This window comes from Psittacula echo (assembly GCF_963264785.1).
Source record: "Psittacula echo genome assembly, chromosome: 7".
Lineage (NCBI taxonomy): Eukaryota > Metazoa > Chordata > Aves > Psittaciformes > Psittacidae > Psittacula > Psittacula echo.
In genome coordinates, this window is record NC_137740.1 from 1,595,369 (window position 1) to 1,618,213 (window position 22,845).

Here is a 22,845-nt window from a genome sequence, read left to right on the forward strand (position 1 = left end):
CTCTCACGACTCTATTAGAACAATGACTCGGACATTTTACATCCTACTAATACACTCGTGTCTCTCTCTTCCAGGATGATTTCTGACCGAAGAACTCCTAATTTATAACATCAATTCCTATCAGTCCCTCAGTACATGACCTTGTGCACTGTACTACTAAATATCACCCAGTTTTAATTGCTCTCCTCTTCAGAATTATATCGTGCTTCCATTTTTAGAGGCTATACTCGAGAACTTGATCTACAACTCATACTCCTCACAAAGCAGGAGCTGAAGACCAAGAAAAAACATTTTCCCCTAACGTTAGCTGGTAGGAACGAATCCCTTTGGTAACATCCCTGTTGTACATCATTTCCTAACAGCACGGCGCTGCACAAAAACAACAGCCCTAATACCTACTGTCAGGAAAAGCAAAGACAAGATGAGAAGCCACAGCTTCAGTGGGGGAACAGTGAGTCATTAGGACAAGTACCACAAATGCAAGTCTCTTCTCATCAACCACCAGCACCACAGCTCCTCAGCCACCAGTGACTCACCATTTACAAATGTGGTTTGCTGCAATTGTTCTATTTCACAGATCCCCACTGAACCCTGAGATGTTTTCCCCAGCCCCAGCAGCTCTGAGAGCAGAGATCACGCCAACTTCTTATGAAGTTTAACCATGCCAAGTGCCAGGTCCTACACCTGAGTCGCAGCAATCCCAGGCACAGCTACAGGTTGGGAAGAGAAGAGATTCAGAGCAGCCCTGCAGAGAAGGACTTGGGGGTGTTGGTCGATGAGAAAATGAACATGAGCCGGCTGCAGTGTGCGCTCGCAGCCCAGAAAGCAACCGTATCCTGGGCTGCATCAAGAGGAGCGTGACCAGCAGGTCGAAGGAGGTGATCCTGCCCCTCTGCTCTGCTCTCGTGAGACCTCACTTGGAGCATTGTGTGCAGTTCTGGTGTCCTCAACATAAAAAGGACATGGAACTGTTGGAACAAGTGCAGAGGAGGCCACGAGGATGATCAGGGGCTGGAGCACCTCCTGTATGAAGACAGGCTGAGAAAGTTGGAGCTGTTCAGCCTGGAGAAGAGAAGCTGCATGGAGACCTCATAGCAGCCTTCCAGTATCTGAAGGGGGCCTACAAGGATGCTGGGGAGGGACTCTTCATTAGGGACTGCAGTGACAGGACAAGGGGTAACGGGTTCAAACTGAAACAGGGGAAGTTTAGATTGGATCTAAGGAAGAAATTCTTTACTGAGAGGCTGGTGAGGCACTGGAATGGGTTGCCCAGGGAAGCTGTGAATGCTCCATCCCTGGCAGTGTTCAAAGCCAGGTTGGACAGAGCCTTGAGTGACCTGGTTTAGTGTGGGGTGTCCCTGCCCATGGCAGGGGGATTGGGACTGGATGATCTTAAGGTCCTTTCCAACCCTAACTATTCTATGATTCTATGATCTTTGAGTAAACTGAAGTAGTTTGGAGAACATGCAGGCTGGTTGCCTGGCTGCTGGGTGAGAGCAACAGCACAGGTTTGGTTTCTAGAATCCTCCCTGAGGTATGAAGCATTCTTGATTGATCTCAGGAATTCAGCAGGATCCTAATGACCCAAACCATTCACTTTGGCAGTGGCAGGTCAGCTGACTTTTGTTGCTTTGAAGAGCAATGGATATCGATGACAAAACCTAATCTCAGAAAATATAAAGCTCAATGCAAATTAATGAGCTTCCATAGAAGAAGCAACCAGACCAGGCTTAAATACAAGTGTTAGGAACTTGAAAGCTTTTGTTGTTGCATTTGAACATTCCTTTCGCAAACCTGTTGTAAATTCAGCTATTAGATTTGGTGGAAGAATGGTTGATTTACTTCAACTACTGTAATAACTCTGAGCTCTCCTGACACAACCACTGTGCTGTCCTAACACAATCTGCAAACACCACAACCAGGCTTGTGTTTGCACACCAGCAAAAGAAACCTGGAGAGAGGCTTTGGACAAGGGCCTGTAGGGACAGGCCAAGGGGAATGGCTTTAACCTGCCAGAGGGGAGACTAAGACGAGCTCTTAGGCAGAAGCTCTTCCCCGTGAGGGTGCTGAGGCGCTGGCACAGGGTGCCCAGAGAAGCTGTGGCTGCCCCATCCCTGGCAGTGTTCAAGGCCAGGTTGGACACAGGGGCTTGGAGCAAGCTGCTCCAGTGGAAGGGGTCCCTGCCCGTGGCAGGGGTTGGAGCTGGAGGAGCTTTAAGGTCCCTTCCAACCCAAACCAGGCTGGGATTCTATATGTAAGCTCATGGAAGTGTGCCTATAGACACACATGTATATTGTATATCGGTATCTGCCTGTGTATATAAGCAGATGCACACAAAATATGCAGTTATATTTAGCCTGTACATATCTCTGCTTCCTAAATCTGCCGGTGTAATTATGCTATAAGGTATTTTTGGCTTTACTGATTCCCTGTTCTCTCCTGTGAGGGTTCTTTCCTCAGCCTGAATATCCTCCTTTGAACACCAACACAAGGGCACAGGTCTTTGATGCATCTTCATTACTAATACAAGAACAAAGTTACATTCAAGCTCCTGGAAAACAGTGAAGATGGAGACGAATATAGATGAAAATATAGCCTGTACTGATGTGAACTCTGCGTAGTACAACTGTCCTAGCACTTACAAGGGAAAAAAATTGGGAAAGCAATGCTAGGATTTAACCAGGTGACCTTTGGAAGAAGGGCAATAGAAATACCTTATTTTCAATATTGTGGATTTGTTTCCGAGTTGAACACAAACTTTTGGGTTTCACTTATTTTGGGAGCGTATCAGACTGCAGTTAGAAGATCCATTGCCTACCAGTACATCTATTAGAACTAAAGAGCCAGAAAAAGGGCACCAGGCCTAAAACCGCAGCCAGGACTGGAGCAATCAACCCCAGAGGCTGACTGCCAGCACTGCTGCTGCTGCGTGACTTGAGGTTGACTCACCATAATGTAAAAGTTGTTTCCGACAGTGTGGGCAGCACAAACATGACTTTGGTGTTTGCATCCACTGGGAACCTGCATTCAACTAGTTCGGAACAACTAATGGCTGCAAAAAGTTCACTTTCTGTGCCAGTCAACACCAACCAAAGTGCTCAGTGCCTGAGCTCTCCCACATTCAGTACAATCCACTCACCAAACATAGGCAAACAGGGTGCTGTGCCATCTACCTGCCTCCTCAGAGAAAACCGAGTATCCTGTGCATCGGAGCGCACAGAACGGCACCATCAGAGCACTCTGTGTTCCTACAGGAGTGTCCAATATTCACAGCCATTCCTAAAGGGTGACCTTATAATGAAGTGTAGTTCACAGCTTCAAAGCACCAATGGTATTTGGTAAATGGCTTCTAAAGCATCAACAGGGACACTCCCAGCCTAATAGTTATTTCACCACAAGGTAAAATTCTCCTCACTGTGCCACTGTACAAGAAAACAACACTCCAGTTTGGGTCAGAGGTGAGGCAAAGCCTTGTAGGCTGAAGCTGCAGTTAAGAGAGCAGGAAACAGAGAAGAGCATAACACAGGCATAGAAGCTCTTTAACCGGACCAAGGTGGGAATACCGGGGCAGTAATGTGAACCCCTGATTCACCAAGCCGGAGGCACACACACTCATAACATCTGTCATAAACATCATTCACTCCTGATTCACCAGCATGATTTTAAAATAGCCGGATATATTTAGTGCCCGGCTGTGCTCTCAGTAACTCCCTATAACGGCACGTCTAAGAGGAGAATTCCCAGAGAAGCTGTGGCAGTGTTCAAGGGCAGGTTGGACACAGGGGCTTGGAGCAAGCTGCTCCAGTGGAAGGTGTCCCTGCCCGTGGCAGGGGTTGGAGCTGGAGGAGCTTTAAGATCCCTTCCAGTCCAAACCATGTGAGGTTACGATTCTGTGTGCTCTGATACAGAACTGAAATGGGCAACTAAATGTATTTTTTCCTTGTAAACTTGAGAAAAACCTTTCAGTGGGGTGTTTTCTGTTTCACCAGACACAGCAGATGAAAAGTGCAACTGTAATCACAGGTTGTTGTGCTGAACCCAGAGATGCTGACAGATGCACTGGCATTCATGGACACCACCCACACAAGCTAATGCTAAACAACCCACATGGATAAAACTGACAAACAAGCAGAGCTCAGGCTGTTGAGGGAGAGTAAGGAAAGGCAGAGGTGCTCACTGGGTGCCTCTATCCCCCTAATTTTATGCTCAGGACAATCTCTTTTCAGCGCACATTGCCCTGGGCTGTCTGTACGTGTGCACACTGAAGTGTGCCACTGGTGCTCTCACAGCTCTTTCCTTCCTGGTGAAGCCACAGCAGGAGTCACAGCGTGCTCCTTGGTGCTCACCCTCCTACACATGCCCAGCACAAGCTGAGGCCACTGACCAGCATGGCTTGGAGCAAGCTGCTCTAGTGGAAGGTGTCCCTGCCCGTGGCAGGGGTTGGAACTGGATGAGCTTTAAGGTCCCTTCCAACACAAACCAGGCTGGGATTCTATGATTTCCAAGAGATACGTGCAAAGGTCCTTCACTCAAAGTTCTTAATCTAAGCAGGAGATCAGAAAGGGTCTTCACATTGGTAAAGAAATGACCAAAGATTGGAAAAAATACCAATTTTAAATGAATGGATGGAGGATGGAGGAGGAGGAACTGCCAACAGAACTGCCAACAGTCCGGCTCTGGGCTGGAGCACATGTTGGTTAGTTTGGTTATAAAGAACAGAGAAGGGCATGTTGATGGAAAGAGGCTTACAGATACCAAGTGACTCAGGTTCTGCCAGGTAAGTGTTGATCACTGCCATGAAGACAGGCTGAGAAAGTTGGGGCTCTTCAGCCTGGAGAAGAGAAGGCTGCGTGGAGACCTCATAGCAGACTTCCAGTATCTGAAGGGGGCCTACAAGGATGCTGGGGATGGACTCTTCATCAGGGACTGTAGTGACAGGACAAGGGGTAACGGGTTCAAACTGAAACAGGGGAAGTTTAGCTTGGATCTAAGGAAGAAATTCTTTACTGAGAGGGTGGTGAGGCACTGGAATGGGTTGCCCAGGGAGGTTGTGAATGCTCCATCCTTGGCGGTGTTCAAGGCCAGGTTGGATGAGGCCTTGGGTGACCTGGTTTAGTGTGAGGTGTCCCTGCCCATGGCAGGGGGGTTGGAACTGGATGATCCTAAGGTCGTTTCCTACCCTAACTCTTCTGTGATTCTATGAACCTAACCAAGGGCAAGATGGGCCCTTGGTAGGACGTGCGGGACTTGTCAGTCTCCTACCACAGTCCTCTACATGATTCCTCCCTTAGCAGCATCCTCGTCTTTTCTCACCTCTTCCCAACCAGGTTGAATCCTTATTTAGCAGGATAGAAAACAGGAATTCCATCTCTCCACTCTGAGAAATGGCTCAAACACAGAATAATTAAACACTGAAGCACAAACTGCCTCACTCAGACCCCACTGAACCTAACAGGAATCTGTCCACTGAGTTGAATGGCTTCAGCTTGGGTGCAGAATGACCAAAAACATCCCCAGCAACTGGCCTCAAACATGTATTTCAGGAGGGCAGGGTCAGAGAGCAGATGCTACAGAGCTACTGGGGCCCACAAAACACCACCCTGGCTCTTACACAGTAATATCACACGTTGCTACAGTGAGTAAAGATCAAGTAAATTTTATCCAAACAGAACAATAAAAACTGTCTTAGGTGGTTCTTCAAGCCAAAAGACAACCCTCGCATTGAGGAGGTAACACTGTGCAAAGGTAGGAAACTCAAGTCAGAATCTCACAAATGCTTTGAACCATTGCACACAAATTCAAGACAAAACCCACAGATCTTTCTATTTTTGTGGCATGAATTCAAGCTTTCATAAAATATTAGAAGTTATTTGCTTTATTGGCCAGAGATTTCCAAATATTTCGAAGTGTTCAGAGGATCCTGAATACTGCATCCATAATGATCTTTAATGAAACCATAGAAGAGAGACAATAAACTACTGAGTTTATAGAAGAGGATTGTGAAGATCTACAGGCTCAACATACAAGTACTTCAGTATGTAAACAGTATCTGCAAGCCTAGGAGTATCTCCTGAGGAGAAGGGACTGCTGTCAGAAACCAGGATCATCCTGCAAGGTTTCCATCTGAGGAGGGACGTGCATCTCCAGCCCGGCAGGATCCAGCCTGGCAGCACCAGTTTAAATGTGTGGTCTGCTTGTCAGAGGGAATCAGAGTGATCTGCACAGTGGTTTATGAATGATGCTTCACTAATTGTCTGTCCGGGAACACACTGACAGGTTTGGACATGGTTTGGAGGCCTTAAACTTAGGACAACAAATTCACCGACGGGAAGCTCTCCTTTTTAAAGCACGATGCATTGAAGATGAGCACTCTGGAGATGTCTGCTCTGGTTAGGGTTACCCTTCAGCCAAGCATAGCCTGCATTCACTTCCTCTGATATCTTCATAATAACTTGAGAACATTTTGCATTCAGTTTCTATGGATACATTTGACAACAATCTCGGCTGATGATTGAGTATGAAATACAGCAAAATTAGAGCTGTGGTGAACACAAAGCACATCTAATTCCTGTTTATGCCAAACTGCTAAATGTTTCCTTAAAAAATTCTTTATACATAGACTTGACAGCACAGAACAGAGCAGAAAATATCATCTGCTTTCCATTAACTTTTTGTTCGACATCTTTTAAGTAATACTATAGAGCAGAAGTTACTTGGAACAGTCTCACAATACATTTCACATCTATTTAAAAGCCAAATTATAATATTATTATTTATTTGCCTTCCTTTCCATGTCTTTTCTTGCATTAGAACTGCTAAACAAGCTACGAACCTAATCAGGTTTTCTCATTCATGACACATCTATATAAATTATTGGATAAGGAAGAAAGCCTTTAAGCACACAGCTGAACCTGCACCACTGTTTTGTAACTAGATTGTACAATATATTCTGACTTACATTACTGCACTTGTTTTCCTAACTGCAGATGGTCCATGAGGGTTGCTCTCTTTTCTCAAGTAACAAGCAATAGGATGAGAGGAAATGGCCTCAAATTTAGGGCACCAGGGGAGGTTTAGACTGGATAATTTGGAGATATTTCTACCCTAAAAGGGTGCTCAGGCATTGGAACAGGCTGCCCAGGGCAGTGGTGGAGTCCCCATCCCTGGAGGGTTCTAAAAGACACGTAGATGTGGCACTTAGGGACATGGTTTAATGATGGACTTGGCAGTGCTGGGGAACGGTTGGACTTGAGCTTAAAGGCTCTTTCCGACCTGACCAATTCTGGGATTGTAGGCACAGCTTTCTTGTCATGATTTTCAGTCTCTTATTAACTAAGAAAATAAACCAGGCTGGTATTCAACATTTCCCTGTGTCCCTGTAAAGGCTGAATGCCATTCCAGTGCTGTTTTAGCTCCACCTGCCCCATTCCCGGCTCTGCATTGCCCATGGCCTCACCACTCTCCTACAACCTCCCACGCTCAGCCCTCATCTTCCCAGGCCCTTTCCAGTATGTAAAAGATGCTGCTTTAGATGCTTTTAATAAAAAGGGTCAAATTCACCCTGACAAGGAAGCAGACGTATTATTACTCTGTAACATGTGCTAACTCCTTATTTTCCGTTCCACTGTGCACCTTTCTCCGCTTGCAGAGGACCAAAGATGCCCAGAAATGCACCCATTTCCCTTTTTTGTCCCAGCTGATGCAAAAATGACCTTGTCAACTTTCTTCCTCTTCTCCATAACACAGCTGTCCCTTCCATCTAGCACTTTTAAGCACATCATCTGCATAAGCAAACCCTTTGATTTCCAGTTGATCTCAGCAGCATATAGCAAAGCTTCAGCCATAGCAAAGAGCAGAGAACAAACACGTCTCCAAGTAACGCTTCCCTTGGTGACATGAATCAAAGCACCTCCTCACTGTCAGAATCAGGGAGTGGGAAAAGTCACACTCAGCCACCTTAACACACTTGGTGCTACTGAAAGCAGAGGCTACTGTGCTTAGGTATGAATATTCCAAACACTTGCAAAACTTGGCAAAATTTGCCTGTTAAACACCATCTATCAGAGAAAAAAACCTACCCCAAATTATCAGTAACAATGACACATTCCCTATCGTGCTTCCACTGAATTCAGCAGCAGCTCTGTTATCATCTTTAACGGGATGAGATTTAGTCCAGAAATAGAAAGATATTCTGTTTGATCAAAAATGTTCTGTTGTGGAATCCCAACTCTCCAGCCCTAGCACACACACATCCATTTATTCCAACCAGCACCTTCTGCAGGCAAAGACTGTAACTCCCTGCTAAGAGAAACTGATGTTCCCGAGGCAGTCAGATAACATGAATATATACAGTGTGGATACAACCTTCTGAGTGATAGAAGACCTCAAAGGCTGAAAATCTGCTGTCCTGAACAGGTCTTATTTCTAAACGCAGATGAACACTTTGATACCAGATTGAAGCTTTTTTGTCTGTTTTTCAATAGAGTAAATGTACTCAGAACGGGGGAAAGAAAAAGTTTATACAAAAAGAAGTGTTTTAAGCAGATATAAAGAATACTGCCTTTAAAAATAGCTTTCCTTTAAGAAAAGGAAGAGCTGTGGATAAATCCCATGGGAAGTAGTGAAAATGTCACTATATCCCATTAGAGGCAAAATGCCTGAGTAGGAGCTTTTGAGAACTGCATGCTTGCTAAAAAGTGCCTTTTAAATGAGCTAAATAATATGCGCTGCAGTATTCGCACCACTTCACAAATACAGCCTATTGCCACCACAAGCCTCACTTACAATGGGGACATACACCCCTCATTCCTAACAACCCCCAAATCCGCGTGCATGCTTTCACTGGATAGGATCCCGATACAGAAAACAGCCATGTAACACCACTCAGAGCACATAACATTGCTTGCTGTGTGCAGGGCAACGTCCCACATTCAGCATGGGAGGTGGACAGATTCATTTTTCATTTCTTTACTGTTTGCTTTTCAAAATATCATTTAAATGTTGGTTATATTATAGCAACAGAACACAGCAACTTGCTTTTTTTTAAATAACATCAAAAATCACTGCCAAATGGGCATTTCTTCCATACTCTGATACGCAGGTCTTTACACAGAACTGCAACCCACCCAATACATCCAGCTTCTGTACACATCATCTGAGGAGTTTGTCCTAATACACTGAGTGTGTTCAATACATCAGATTCCTTCTTGATAAAGAAAATGCATCACATTAGCACTGACCAGGGTTATCTCTTGCTGTTTTCCATTTCTGTTCACATCTCAGTTTGAAATGTCACGTCATAGATTTTGGATATTGAGTTACAGCTGGCTAATGTAAATGTACCAGTCCCCATCTTCCGCTGTATGTTTGCTTTTTGCTAAAAGCCTTCAGCAGAACTGCTTTAGACCATAAAAAATAACTCTTCACAGAAACAATGTCACTGCATTGCTGACAATACAAACGTTTTGCCCTTTTGGGAATTTCAGGAGGAAGAGATGTATGTGATTATTCAGCCACTTACTTTGGTAGAGTTTTCAAGTGATTTTCTCTTAACTCCAAAATCCGCAATTTGACAAGTCTGAAATATGATGGAAAAGAATTAGTTCATTCAATGAATTAGTTCAGGTACCCTTAAGAATGGGCTCAAACTACCTACTACAACAAAAAGAGAGGCTGCTTAATGCCTGAGAGTAAGATGTCTGGGTATTGTGGGGTTGAGTGGGGTCAAAATGCATTAAGAACCAAATAGCTTCATGCAAGTTCAGACAGCTTCAGATAAGGATGTTATCTGTCTTTACCTGATCTCTTCTGAAAGCCTTTGAGACATATCAGGATTTCACAGTAATTCTAAACTATTTTTAGTCATTATTCCAACAAGGCAAACATAGTAAAAATTCCTCTCAAACCTTTCCAGCTGTAGTGAGGGATAAAAAGCAAACCCCAGTCAGCTCACGGCTTCTGCAGTTTTTGAGCACGGAATTCTATGGCTCCACACAGAGACACCAATCTACAGAACAGATCTTCCCTGAGTTTGCTGTATTTCAAACAGGAGCAGGACAAGTGCTCAAGTGCTGGCATGAATTAGAACCTGCACACGACAGCCCTTCACAATCCCATGTCACTGTGCAGACTCCAACTGGCAACATTATTTAAGCCACAGCAATAAATCTCATGAAGCAGAATAACAGGGAGGAAGGAGGACAGTGAGGTTCAGCAATTCACGACTCCTCTTCATATCACTCTGTCTCTATAGTCCAGGTCCTTTAGTGCCACAAGTGCAAACGTGTGGCTGTGAGAGAAGTCTATAAAACCCCAACAAAGCTTTAGATAGATCTCTGTCCAGCCCAACACCACTTTCCTGTTTCATGGAGCCTCAGGCTTCCTGATATCATGCTCTTCTACAAAACTATGATTTTCCTTTGCCCTACCAAATAAAGCAGAAAACATTTCAAGTCCTCACTGTGCATAACCAGGACCAAAAAGAGCTTCCAATGAGAAATGTGGAAAGACATTTACATGCTGCTCGGTAGCGCTGTTCCTGACTTTATTTGCACGGCTCGATGAGACTGTAACAGACCAGCCGAGTCTTATTGTACCAGAAGATATAAAGCAAGCACTAAAATATGGAGAAGAGCAAGAAGGGAGGTGCAGGTAAAGAGCTAATCAAAGAAAAGCAATGTCTGCATGCTAATGTGGGAAGTTCTGAATATATGAGCAGGTTTTGGAAATGCAAGATACCAAATGGATAAAATAGAAGCAAAATAATCATCAAGGAACTATCATCATTTTGTGTAGATAAATTATGTGTTTTTGAAGGAAAAACAAGAAGTTAGTGCTTTCTGCTAAGAGGGTTAGAATATGAGGCATGTCCTGAAGCACAGAGATTATTAGACAAAGCACCAGCACAGCTTCAGAAGAGCATAATGGATATAGACACCCCACACCTGATAAATTGAGGGTGTTTCCTATTTCATTTGGAATCAGATGATCTTAAGGTCCTTTCCAACCCCAACTATTCTATGATTCTATGGATTTGAACACACTGCATGACTCCAAACCCCAGGAGCAGCCTGTCTGAGGATTTACTCTGCTCTTCCAAAGACTCCTCAAACGCGAACAATGACAATTTCTCTTCTCCTCCTTCAAGCAGCATTTTCTAATGGTCATTGCAGCCTAAAGCCCAGACTCAGGTCGGGTCAGTGACAGCCCCATCAAGGGAGTGCTGATAAAGCAGCGCTTTCTCCGTGCCTGAGCAGACCACCGTGATTTCCAACACAGATTCTGCCACCTCTGTGTTCATTTTGGAGGGTTGAGTCGATGTTCCCAGTTGAACAATAACACACACATACGGGTGCTGGGTGGACCATGGAAAACACTTATACTGGGGGAATTCTGCAACACCACCATGGATTTCCTCTGCTAATCCTTTGTTTTCTGAGCTATCTGCCCAACTGGATGATCACTGCCATTTGGCTGAGGCAAATTGTGTTAACTTTGATTTCCTCCCCTTACTTTGTCCTTATCTAACACTTTCTGGCTCAGCTTCTGCTGCATTTATTTTTACCCTCATTCTCCAGCCTTTCTGCTCTGCTGTCTTTTGAATCTCCTCTCTGTTCCGGCTTTCACATTTTATCTTTGGTTACTCAACCACGTTCAGTCATTTCTTTCTTTCCTCCTGACTCTCACCACGTTTTCCTTCCATTCAGTTTCCAACAGGCATAAACCATATTGTTCTTTCTGCCCTTGACACAATTCAATAATACATTTGATCAAGGGCAGGTCTCCTCTTCAGTTTCTCTCTCTTCTCACCTTTTCCCTAAACCACCAAACTGCATCGCTTCATCACAGAATTCCTGCTGACACCACATCCTCTCTAAAAACAATCATTCATCAAAATAGGGCTGAAAAGCCAAAATCTTCTCATATTTTTTTAGCTTTGTTTTTGAAAAGAATACAGCTTTAAAATGGTCCCTTAAAGCTTAAACTGGGTTCATAGGAAAGAGCAACTCGCTGTGATGACTAATTCTTACCTTCCAAAGTTAGCTGGAAGAAACTCCAAAAAGGCATCGTTTAGATAGAGCTGGGTCAAATTTAGAAGTTGTGTGAAGCCATCTGGCAGCCTAAAAAACAGTTAAAAGCTTAATGCTCCCACCAAAGTTGCTATGGAAATGACAACAATGTATATTTAGAAAGATGACTCTCTCGCACCTTCTTTTTCTACCTAAATTCTCTAGCAGAACTCATTACAGACAACATTTTTGCCCACTTTCATCTCTTCCATGTTGCTATAACCACATGGAATGCAAATACCTGGCACAATCAAGTTCCATCAGCCTTTCCTCCCTTCCCAGCTGAGGGGTTTAAGTCAAAGGTGCTTTCTTTCTATTTCTCTTTCTTTTTAACTGAAATAGTAAAATACCATCCTTTTATCTCCTTCACTCCAGTTTATAAATCCTGGGATTGCAGAACAGAGGTTTGGTTATTATTATGGCAAGCTTTCTGAAGGAGTAAGGGTTGCTAAGGTCCCAACCAGGAGATGAGGGGATGTGGGATGCAGCCTGCCTTACTTCCCAAACACATAAAGCACCAGCCCCTGTGCTCAAAAGGCTCCATCCCATGGGCTGCTTTGCCAACGCTTTCTTTACTCTGTGGAAAGACACCACACTTGTTCCATGGCACACAGATCTTTTCATGGATGCCTCAACGCTGATGTATTAAAACGATTGAATAACTTAGATTAAACCTGCAAATGAACTTGATACAATGCCTTTGCATTGAAGGTCACTTGGCAAAAAGTTTCTGCAGTTGCGGGATACAAACACAGAGTATTGATACTCACTTGGAGACCGGATTGACACTGGCTTCAATGATTGTTAAACATTTACAACATTTAATATTCTCTGGAAAATCTTGAATTCCTGAAAAAAATATTGAAAGGGTTGTCATACACACACAAAAAACCTGTTTAACTTGTTTTGTTCATAAATCATTTGGCATTTTCAGATCAGACTTAGGCTATAACAGGAAGAACACATATGGTTTAGCATTATAGTGTAAAAGATGATACTTAAGCACTGAATAAATACACCAGAGCAGATATTATGCCTTGTATAAAACTATTATGCTAATGCTTGATTTATATAACCTTCTAGAATTAAACAGTGATGTCATCTGTTCTGAGATTTGTGCCTTTCATTTCTTTCCAAACTGTTTTCCTTCTTTGCCTCCTTCTCTTTGCTGGAGAACATGAATATATTCCTGAGAGTCTCCAGGCCCAGACCAAGAGGGAATCTTTCACAATTTGAGTGCCTAAGCCTCAATTCCAAAACAAAGACACTGAAGTTCAGCCAGGCGAAGGCTTTTAGGCTCATCAATATAACGAGATAGAATGTAAATGCCTAATTTGGGAACACACTCAGCAAACTAATCACTGCCTATATAAATCCTGGCAGTTGTTCACCTGCAGCCTCATAGCCTTAAATACATCACACAGAGCCCAGAAAGTGCTAGGCCACTTTGGAGAGTGGAATGGGCCATAAGCGCACTCAAAAATGGTCTCCCACTCCTATTTGGAATGGTCCTTGGGGATCCTTGAGGAGCCTTCCTGTTTGCAATGTTCATCAGTCACAAACCATCACAGCATAAAGCAAACTCTACTGTTTCTATTTAGAGAAAAGTATATGAGGTAGATATCAGCCAGGCTTCTCAAAAGTGCCAGACAGGAGAATGATACATAATCTGCAATAGGAGCAAGTTTCTAGAACACGAGTTTATGAGCCATTAGGAACTAAAACCTCACAGTCATTACAATTCCTTTAAATACTTTCAGTCTCTTACCATTTTTACTGATATCAAGTTCTCTGAGATTCACCAAGCTGGCAATAGTGGTTGGCAGGCTGGAAAGGTCGTTGTCTGGGATGCTCAGCTTGCGGAGAGCTTGACAGTTGAACAGTTGCTGCAACACAAGAAGATGCTTTACAGTAATTCAGGAAAAGGAGCAGTTTGGGATCAATATTTATACACAGAAGCAACGAATGTCACAAACCTACATTTGCTCCGTAAGAATTCAATAGTCAAAAAGTAGCGTGAAAAGCCATTATTTGAGAAGCCATTCTTGCAGGCTGCTCAGTATCAGAAACAGCACAAACACAGTTGGAAGGAATAAGCAGCAAAGCAGTTGATTGACAGCAGGAATGATCAGAAAGAGCTTCCTGTCAAAAACTCACACTCTCTGCAATCAATATTTGTAGGTACATATTTTGTATGTGACAAATTAAATCAAACACTGTAGTGGCCTGTGGTAACTTGAAATATTTGATTTTATAATTCAATTTCAGGATAGATTGTAACATATTTTGACTGCATGCAGAAGAAATTCACTATCTTTAAGAAACAAAACGCTTTGACATTCCCAAGGTGTCCTTCAAATCTCCCCCAAACTCAGGAGTTGATTCTAACTTTCATTCAAACTCAGATTCAAACCTGTCAGAATTCCCACTGCAAAACCAAACTCTCCTTTCAACCTAAAGTAATCAATAAGTGAGGCTGAAAGCACGAATTTCCCATGGCTGCTTTCTTCATGAAACACCCCTCTCATACATCACCTTCCACGTGGGAAAATGAATGAAACCACCACGTTAGGAGGAAGCAGCCATGAAGAAGGATTTCACATGTAGGCACGTTGCATTGCCAGGTCAGAGGATGAAGTCAGAGGATGATTGCCAGGTCAGCAGATGAAGAACAAACAGATGTATCTTTTGGATCAAGTAGCCAATAGGTTCTTCAAGCCCAGTGCTGGCAGGTACAAGAGGAGAACGCCCAGAGAAGCTGTGGCTGCCCCATCCCTGGCAGTGTTCAAGGCCAGGTTGGACACAGGGGCTTGGAGCAAGCTGCTCCAGTGGAAGGGGTCCCTGCCTGTGCCAGGGGTTGGAGCTGGATGAGCTTTAAGGTCCCTTCCCACCCAAATCATTCCGGGATTCCATGATATAATTGCTCAGCTTCACATTCCCCAGCAACAGTCCTGTGGAAAATGGACAGCCACCACACCAGGTTGCAGGAAAGACCTGCTCAACGTTTCCCACTTTATGGCTTTAGGGCTCCAAAACCATTCTGCTTTTCAAGAGTTAAAAGTTACCAAACCTTGTAGGACCTTCTGCAAAAATGGGTTCACAAATGGCACCAGGAAATTCAGTGCATTCCAGGCAAGAACAACTTTGATGATCCAAGAACTGCAAAGCCATTTAAGGACAGGCTGAGAGAGCTGGGCTGGTTCAGCCTGGAGAAGAGAAGGCTCCTTAAGGGGAGACCTGAGAGCAGCTCCAGTGCCTAAAAAGTGGCTATAAGAAGATGGGGACTCCCTTTTGACAAGGAGTCCCATGGAAAGACAAGGAGAGATGGGCATAGGTTACTCCTGGAGAGATTCTGACTGGACACAAGAGGAAAATTTTTCCTAATGAGAACAACCAACCATAGGAATAATCTCCAAGGGGTGGATTCCCCAACCTTGGACACTGTCAAGATTCAGCTGCATGGGTGCCGGGACATCTAGTTTAGGTCATGCTTTGCTAGAAAAGTTGGATCAGATGATCCGTGAGGTTTCTTCCAGCCTGGGATTCTATGAATCTATGAAATTCTCTTTGCAGGCATCTCACAAGGGTTCTTGGAATGTTAGTGCTGTAGTTACACCAGATTGAGCCTTTCTTTCAGACTTCTCTATCAGAAGGAAGTCTATATACTCAGCTCCAGGCTATCTGAGAAGGCATAATGATTTCTAGATGAAAAACCCAGCCAAGTATCTGGAGAGGAGAAAATTAACACACAAATGTCATGCAAATGCCAACCTGACCCTTCACTTTAAGCAAATTTTAGATCATTTTGAAAGTGCATTTTTCTGTCAAACTTTCTATGGCAATCCTGTAGGAAATCCTGCTCTTCCACTTAATCCATCCTCAGAAAACTGAGAGGGAACTATATGAATTAACAGTGCTCCAAATGAGAAGCCCCACACCACAGTGGCTATCAACTGCCACCAGACACAAAGGGAAACACATCATTTTGGACACGACTGGAAAGGAATGTAATTAATAGGCTCTTGAAGTTTCCAGCCACATTACTGCAGGAGAAGCTGTAGACCGGAGTAACACTCAGCATGGGGAACCTTCACAATATCGGTACCTATAGAAACCATACCATGCTATTGTACCTGGAAAATTTAATTCCCAGTGCATGTCCCCAGCCGTTCTCCTGGAGAATTCATATTTTAAAAGCCAAGAAAGGGCTGGAACTGTTCTGGCAATACCTGAACAGATACAAGGCTTTGGAGCTGCTGAATGAAGCATAATAAAAAATATTCCCCCTGGAGTAACTCTGTGCTGTACTGTTGTATCAGGATCAATAAAAGTGTGAACACAGGCATGCAGCCCCAAAATTGGACACTTTTTTTTACCCAGCGTGTTTTCAAAAGGTGCCTTTCTCAATTTCTAGTGCTTTCTGGCTTTGCCATCATGCCTTTGCTGTAATCCTCGCACTGTACCTCCCTGTTCTGTTGTTCTTTCTTCCTTTCGGGCTTGAAACCAAGTGGTGCCAATAGAGCTGTGAGTTCTAAGGACGAGCTGTCATTCTGAGCGTCTCAGGTTCCTGACTGACCAGCAGCAGAGGCTGTTGGCTTCCAGGACCACTGGAGAACAGTATGAAATCTGTGCTCCTTACTTCCCATAGGCATGGCTGTGAAATGGATTGGCTCATGTTCTGGGGGAATCTGATGTCAGGAATACAAAGAAATAACACTTCCTAGCTTTGCAGAACACAAATATGATTTCTTAGGGACAGATTTAGAGGAAGAATTCAATGCCTTTAATGGAAACTATAACTTACATAGCAAATGCAATGCAAAAGAGAAACCTTTGAATTTATAATACCTTCCCACCCACAGGAGCTATACATTAGCATTTACCTCACCACCTTTTTACGTTGGTTGTATTTTGTTCTCAGAGAGACATTTAAGCATTAAGATGTAGCCTCTAACTGCAGGAGCACATTATTTTACCAACACGTGAGATGGCAAAAGGCAGTGGTGGCTATTTCTAGAGTTCGCTGTTGGAGACAGACAATTTTTTCCTTAGGCATTACCAAGTAAACTAATTTTGTCCCTTACAAAGTAGTCCAAGTCTTTATAAGGGAAAGCTGCTTGGGAAAATTTCCATCTCATTCATGTTTTTCTGGATATTGGTTGCCAGTGACTCCACCTTCATCAAAACCAATATTCACTTTTATTAGTCACTGATTCATGTGGCTCATACAAATAGGGGCATATTTGCAAGCAGCAGCTCAAGATAATGAACCCAAAGGCACATAAAGAACAGACTTGGCTAGATTTAGGGGAAAATAAAGAAGTAGAATTATCTAACAATCCTATAAATCCTTAAAAGAAAATAAAGATATTAGAAATGAGGAACTAGAAATCAATTTCTAAGGAAGACAGAATGAAAAAAAACCCAACATTGTTATGATACATAAAAATAAAGGTAAAAGATTACAGAAAACCCAAGCAGAATGGCTTTAATCAGATTAATGCAAAACAATGCATTGGTTTATAGAGCATGATGCAGCACTGGAAGTAACTCGGGTAGATCAGGACTTAATGGAGGTTTTTACCTGTGCTGTTTTCATTCAATTTTTAAACACGATCAAGTGTTCTGATGATAGAGAGTTTCAAAGGAATATTGTAACTTCAGAGGCCCCAAAGTTTTGGTAAATAACAGGTAAATCGACCAAACAGATCTTGTCTGGATGAAGTGATTTGAATTCACGTTTAGAGAGAGGAAAGTTCAGCCTATGGTAGATCGCAACACGTTAATGTTCAGTCATATTGTGCCATTTTAAGGAAAACCTGGAATTTTCTCCCCTAGCACATCAACTCAACAGTGAAAAAGAGTTCAGAGACATGCAGCAAAAAGATTTCAAGCAGAAAATTTGATAAAGAAATTATTTGAACTGTTTAATTCATGGTCAGGATTAACAGCAGCTTAAGACAAAATATTATGAATGGTGATAAGAAAGCAAATTAACACGGTCATTAACTGACTCTTAGACAAGGCCAAGACTGTGTCAGACGATGCATTTACTTCAGAGGACTTCTTCAATCCATAGTATTTGCTTCAAAATACTATCTATAGTAAAGAAAAATTGGAGAAGAGGTGCCAAAATAGAGTCCTATACATTTAGATCTCCTCAAGGTATGTATTCACGTGCTGTTGTGTTGCACAAACCACCAATACAAAGGAGATGATACCATGATGCAACATGAAGGCTTCCTTTCTGTTGTGACTGACACTGACACCTACCATCTTCACCTCCATGTCATGGTTTTGGACCCCTTCCCTTTGGGCCCTCAGCTTTGCCATAGAGAGTTACAGCATATTGCTCTTGTTCTGTGCCCTGATGTATTTGTCTTCCTTTATGCACTGCCATTGAGTTTGAATGCTGTAGTATGTGTACTTTCAAGAGACTCAAAACAAATACACCCCAAAGACCTGGCTAAATTCAACACTTTCTATATTCTTCAGACTGGTTCTTCAGTAGCACAATTACAATACACACGGTTAACAATAGATGATTATAAAGAGAAATAGTCCTCATTGCGGTGGAGATCATTTTACTCCCATTTCATACTTATGGGGACAGAGAACATACCTGGTTCTCTGTTGTCCTTTCTGGGAGCAGGAGAGATGAAGCAGCTCTCCATGTCTTTTGTCTGTGACCCTTAGAAGATTGCAGCTACCCTGTCTTACCATCTGTAAAGAATTTCTTGATGGAGTGAGCAATCTTAAATGAACCATCATATCTGAGTAAAGGAACTCCGTGTAATGGAAGAAAGATGGTTTCTACATTTGTAAACAGAATTCAGATAGAGCCTCTCTGCAGCCTATGTAAGAAATATGCTGAGAGATGCTGAAGAATGGATTACAGTGGAACAATGTTTAATTAAAGACTTGTAAGCACCTTTCAGTACTGCTGAGAAAAATTCAATTAAGGAATGGATTACATTACTTCATGCTTCGTTATGTAGCTTGCACCTACTAGTAATTGATTTTCCCCTACCTTGCCCTCTTTTGTTTCCACAGCACTGAAGTTACAGTAACTTTTAATTTCTCATAGTAAACATTAATCAGCAGAAGAGCAGATTTCAAGATTCCATGTAAGAAGTTTTGCACAGGAAGGATTACTTCAGTAATCTCATTGCAGAACCTCCTTTGCAGTTGTAACGACACCAGTCACTGGCATTCCTCCCACAAAGATAAAGGGCTTATCCTGATGAGGAAATTGCTTTCAAATGCAGTGCTACAGAGGATCCAAATGTGAGATCAGCACACCCTGGTCGAGGTCTGCAATGCCACACTAATTACTTGCACTGCAGAAAGTCCTTTGCCTGAACAACCCTTAGTTCCCCATGTTAAGACTTCACTGGCTGCTCCCTGTGTTAGTGCCCTGACGTGAGGAGGAGGAGGTGGCCCCACTCCTCCCCATGCAGCACCATCTCTGAGGTCACTGCCTCGGCTGTTTGGGCTCTTCAGAAGGCAGAAAAAGCCTTCTAAAACCAGAACTGAATCTTGAGTTGCTAACCAGGACTTCCAAAGCAAGCAGACCTGCTGGTCAAGGGCAAGCCCCACCTCCGAGCTGAAGCACATGCTGCACACACATTGAAGCACACAGCTTTGCCATCCGCACTGCAGGCACAACACCCATTACCTTAGGTAGCTCTTCAATTTGATTGGCATCTAGGTAAAGCTCCTCTAGTGTCCGTTCAAAGCTGAACACCTCCTTTGGCACCTGCTGTAGGCCACAGTGAGAGTAATCCAACACCGAGACGATTTCTTCTTCCCCACGGAAACATCGGCAGGGCACGAGGCGGCCGATGATCTTCCTTTTGGTTGTCATCTCCAAGCAGCATACTGAGGGAAAAGGGGAAAGACACTTTTCTGAAACTATCCACATTCTGGGGACTGTTTCTTTAGAATCGCTATCAAGATTGCAGTCCATTAAATACAGCTTTTCCTGAGGGATAATTCCTGTAGCCTGCATCTCTTATTCTACCTTTCTACAACACATGAAAAAGCAGGATTTGTCGGAGTAATCACAGAGAACAAACTCAAGACATCATCAGTCCCCATATGCTGGGACAGCAGAGGATATGCCAAGCCCATTCACAACTGTTGCTTCCTTTAATGATGCAAATTAGGTGTGTAAATCTGACACACATGAACATACATCCAACACATATGAGCAAGGTTCTGCAGCTGGCTCAGGGCAATCTCAGCACAAACTCAGGCTGGGGAAGATGGAAGGAGCAGACCTGAGGAGAAGGACTTGGGGTGCTGGTCGATGAGAAGCTCCCCATGACCCGGCTTCAGTGTGCTTGAGCCCAGAACCCCCCCCTGAGCTGGGCTGCACCCCCAGAGCGTGAGCAGCAGCTCAGGGAGGGGATCCTGCCCCTCTGCTGTGCTCTGGGGAGACCCCCCCTGCAGCCCTGATCCAGCTCTGGGGCAGCAGCACAAGAGGGACGTGGAGCTGTTGGAGCGAGGCCAGAGGAGGCCATGGAGATGCTGCGAGGGCTGGAGCAGCTCTGCTCTGCAGACTCTTTTCAACCACACAACTAAAGAAAAGGGTATGAAAACTGAACTGGCCACAAAACCAGAACAAAAGTAACCCAAATCAGACAGTTTCTCTGTCGTTCCTGCTTCTCTTGTATCACTGTAGTCTGCTGATAACTCAGATAAGAGACAAGCAAAAATGCCACTAGTTTTTCTGCAGTAAAAGGAACACCTGGGAAGCATCAGAACAGGCTGTTCCCTACAACCTCTAATTCGGGTGCCAAGATCTGTAGACCTTCCTTGTGCACAGTTTGCACAAGCGCCTTTAACTCACCCGAGTAACACTTCACACAAGTGTATCCCACTATTTTCCACTGATAAAACCACCTTGAGAGTACACTCAAACCCCAGGTTTTATACCCGTCAAACAGGCTCTTAGTCAGTAGATATTGACATTTTCAGAAGCTATTTGAACATGATTATAGATAAAACAGGCTCTTCTGAAGCACGTTACCACGAAGCCAGCTAAACTTTCAGCTCCCATTTTCTAAGCCACTAACAAGGTTTTGAGTTACATTTATAAAGAGAACGCACAAAATCAGCCCAAGCAAAGCAAACTTAAGCTCATCTGGATGCCAACAGATAATTCATACTGCTTAAGCAATTATTTATCCAAAATTTAAGATCAATAATGTAATTGGTCAGAAAATGCTCTATTCATGGATCTCTGACTTTTTATCATGCAATCCACTGATATTTTGGAGGTAAATAAAATACTCAAATGTTTCATTTCCATGTTTCAGTTTTCTTAGCACCTACCTCCAATAACCCCAATGGGATGAGCACGCAAACACTCACACAAATAGCGGGTGTTCATGCTCTCAAGCAGACACATGTTGGGATGTTGAAAGGAACAACAGTGAACCTGAGTGCAGCTGGTTTTCACCCAGCAGTGCCAAGGACAGGCTTTCTGCTGCCTCCTGTTGGCTTAAGGGCAAAGCTTAAAGCAGAGGAAAGGATGGAGGAATTCTGTGATTCATCCCGAGCAGGTTGGGGGTGTAACATGAAAGTTGTATCTGAACCACAGTCAGCTGATGCACCGAGAATACCTGCATAATACATGTGCATAAACTGCTAAATATGTGAAACCAGAACGCTCACAGGTATGGAAAAAGCAGCAATTCCTGTACCAGCACTGAATTACAAATCCTAAAAGCTTTCTTTCGGTTCAGTGGTATAGACACTGCAGAACACAGCAGCGACCCAGGTAACATGCAAGGATGCCACACACGGCTCAAATCCACTGTGAGCTTTGATTTTAAGTGTTCTTCCAATTCCCCACCCCGGGGACACTTGATCCCCAGTCAGGTTTCATACCCAGGGCTGTAAATGGATGTGGCTCCTTGATCAGCACCCAAAATCCCCTATGCTAAAGGGATGTTTATTTTAACATCACCTCTAATTTTCTGCTGGGAACAAGGCTACTGCCTCTTCAGCTCCCATCTGTTGCTCCATTTCAAACACATTTGGGAGGAAATGACTTTTATCATCTTCTCAACTTCCAAATATGTTGCCTTTGTCACTTTCTATATAAGGCAAAGCCCTAAAGCTCTGCTTTAAAGCAAGTCCAGCAGGGAATGGCCCATTACACCAGAAGTGCTCCTGGTTTCCTCTCTCAACAGGGGTTTTGATGGTTGCTGTGTTATCTGCTGTCTCCACCTCTTTCTCACTGTGCCTGCTCCCACCACCACAGCACATCACATGCAGTCAGCACCCCTGGTCTCAGTCTGTGTTTGGACGTTGAAAGTGGCTTTGGCCATCGCCACCTGAAGTTATCCACCCTGCACCATGTTCTACCTGGCTTCAGGACCACCTGCAGCCGCAGCCACTGCTGGCTTCAGCAAACCTCCAGGGGCAGGAGGCAAAGCAGTGACAAGAGGAAAGGTGTCACCATCACAGGGCTGCTGAAGGGACCCAGGGGATACGGCTCCCTATGCTTCCTGCATGGGCTGCCCAGCCCAGGCTGCCAGGCTGGTGCCCCCTTCCAGAGGGACCACCTCTGTGTTCCAGGGTGCTGTGCCTTCAGGAAATGCCTTGGGGAAGGCAGCACAAACCCTGCACAGCTGCCCCACCTCACCTGTACCTCCAGAATCCAAGCAGAGGCCGGAGGAGGTGCAGCACCATCACTGACACCAACCTGCTCCGCATCCTCATTGCCAGGAACACCCCCCCAGTAGCTCCCTGGAGCGGACAAGAT

The 22,845-nt window shown here is 43.9% G+C and overlaps 1 protein-coding gene across 4 annotated transcripts in view; it reads right to left on the reverse strand.

The window, feature by feature from the left end:
• LRRC7 (leucine rich repeat containing 7) overlaps positions 1-19,941 on the reverse strand; it is a gene marked incomplete at its 3' end in the record, with an annotated part of 94,702 nt that extends 74,761 nt beyond the window's left edge. For all 4 annotated transcript variants that reach the window (XM_080623262.1, XM_080623261.1, XM_080623260.1 and 1 more), the window contains exons 1-5: positions 19,747-19,941; positions 13,837-13,954; positions 12,839-12,917; positions 12,030-12,119; positions 9,521-9,577 (exon numbers count right to left, since the gene is read on the reverse strand). In XM_080623262.1, coding sequence (XP_080479388.1) covers positions 9,521-9,577; positions 12,030-12,119; positions 12,839-12,917; positions 13,837-13,954; positions 19,747-19,935 — 533 coding nt within the window. In that variant the 5' untranslated portion in view covers positions 19,936-19,941. The remainder of the gene's footprint in view (positions 1-9,520; positions 9,578-12,029; positions 12,120-12,838; positions 12,918-13,836; positions 13,955-19,746) is intronic.
• Between the last annotated feature and the right edge of the window lie 2,904 nt (positions 19,942-22,845).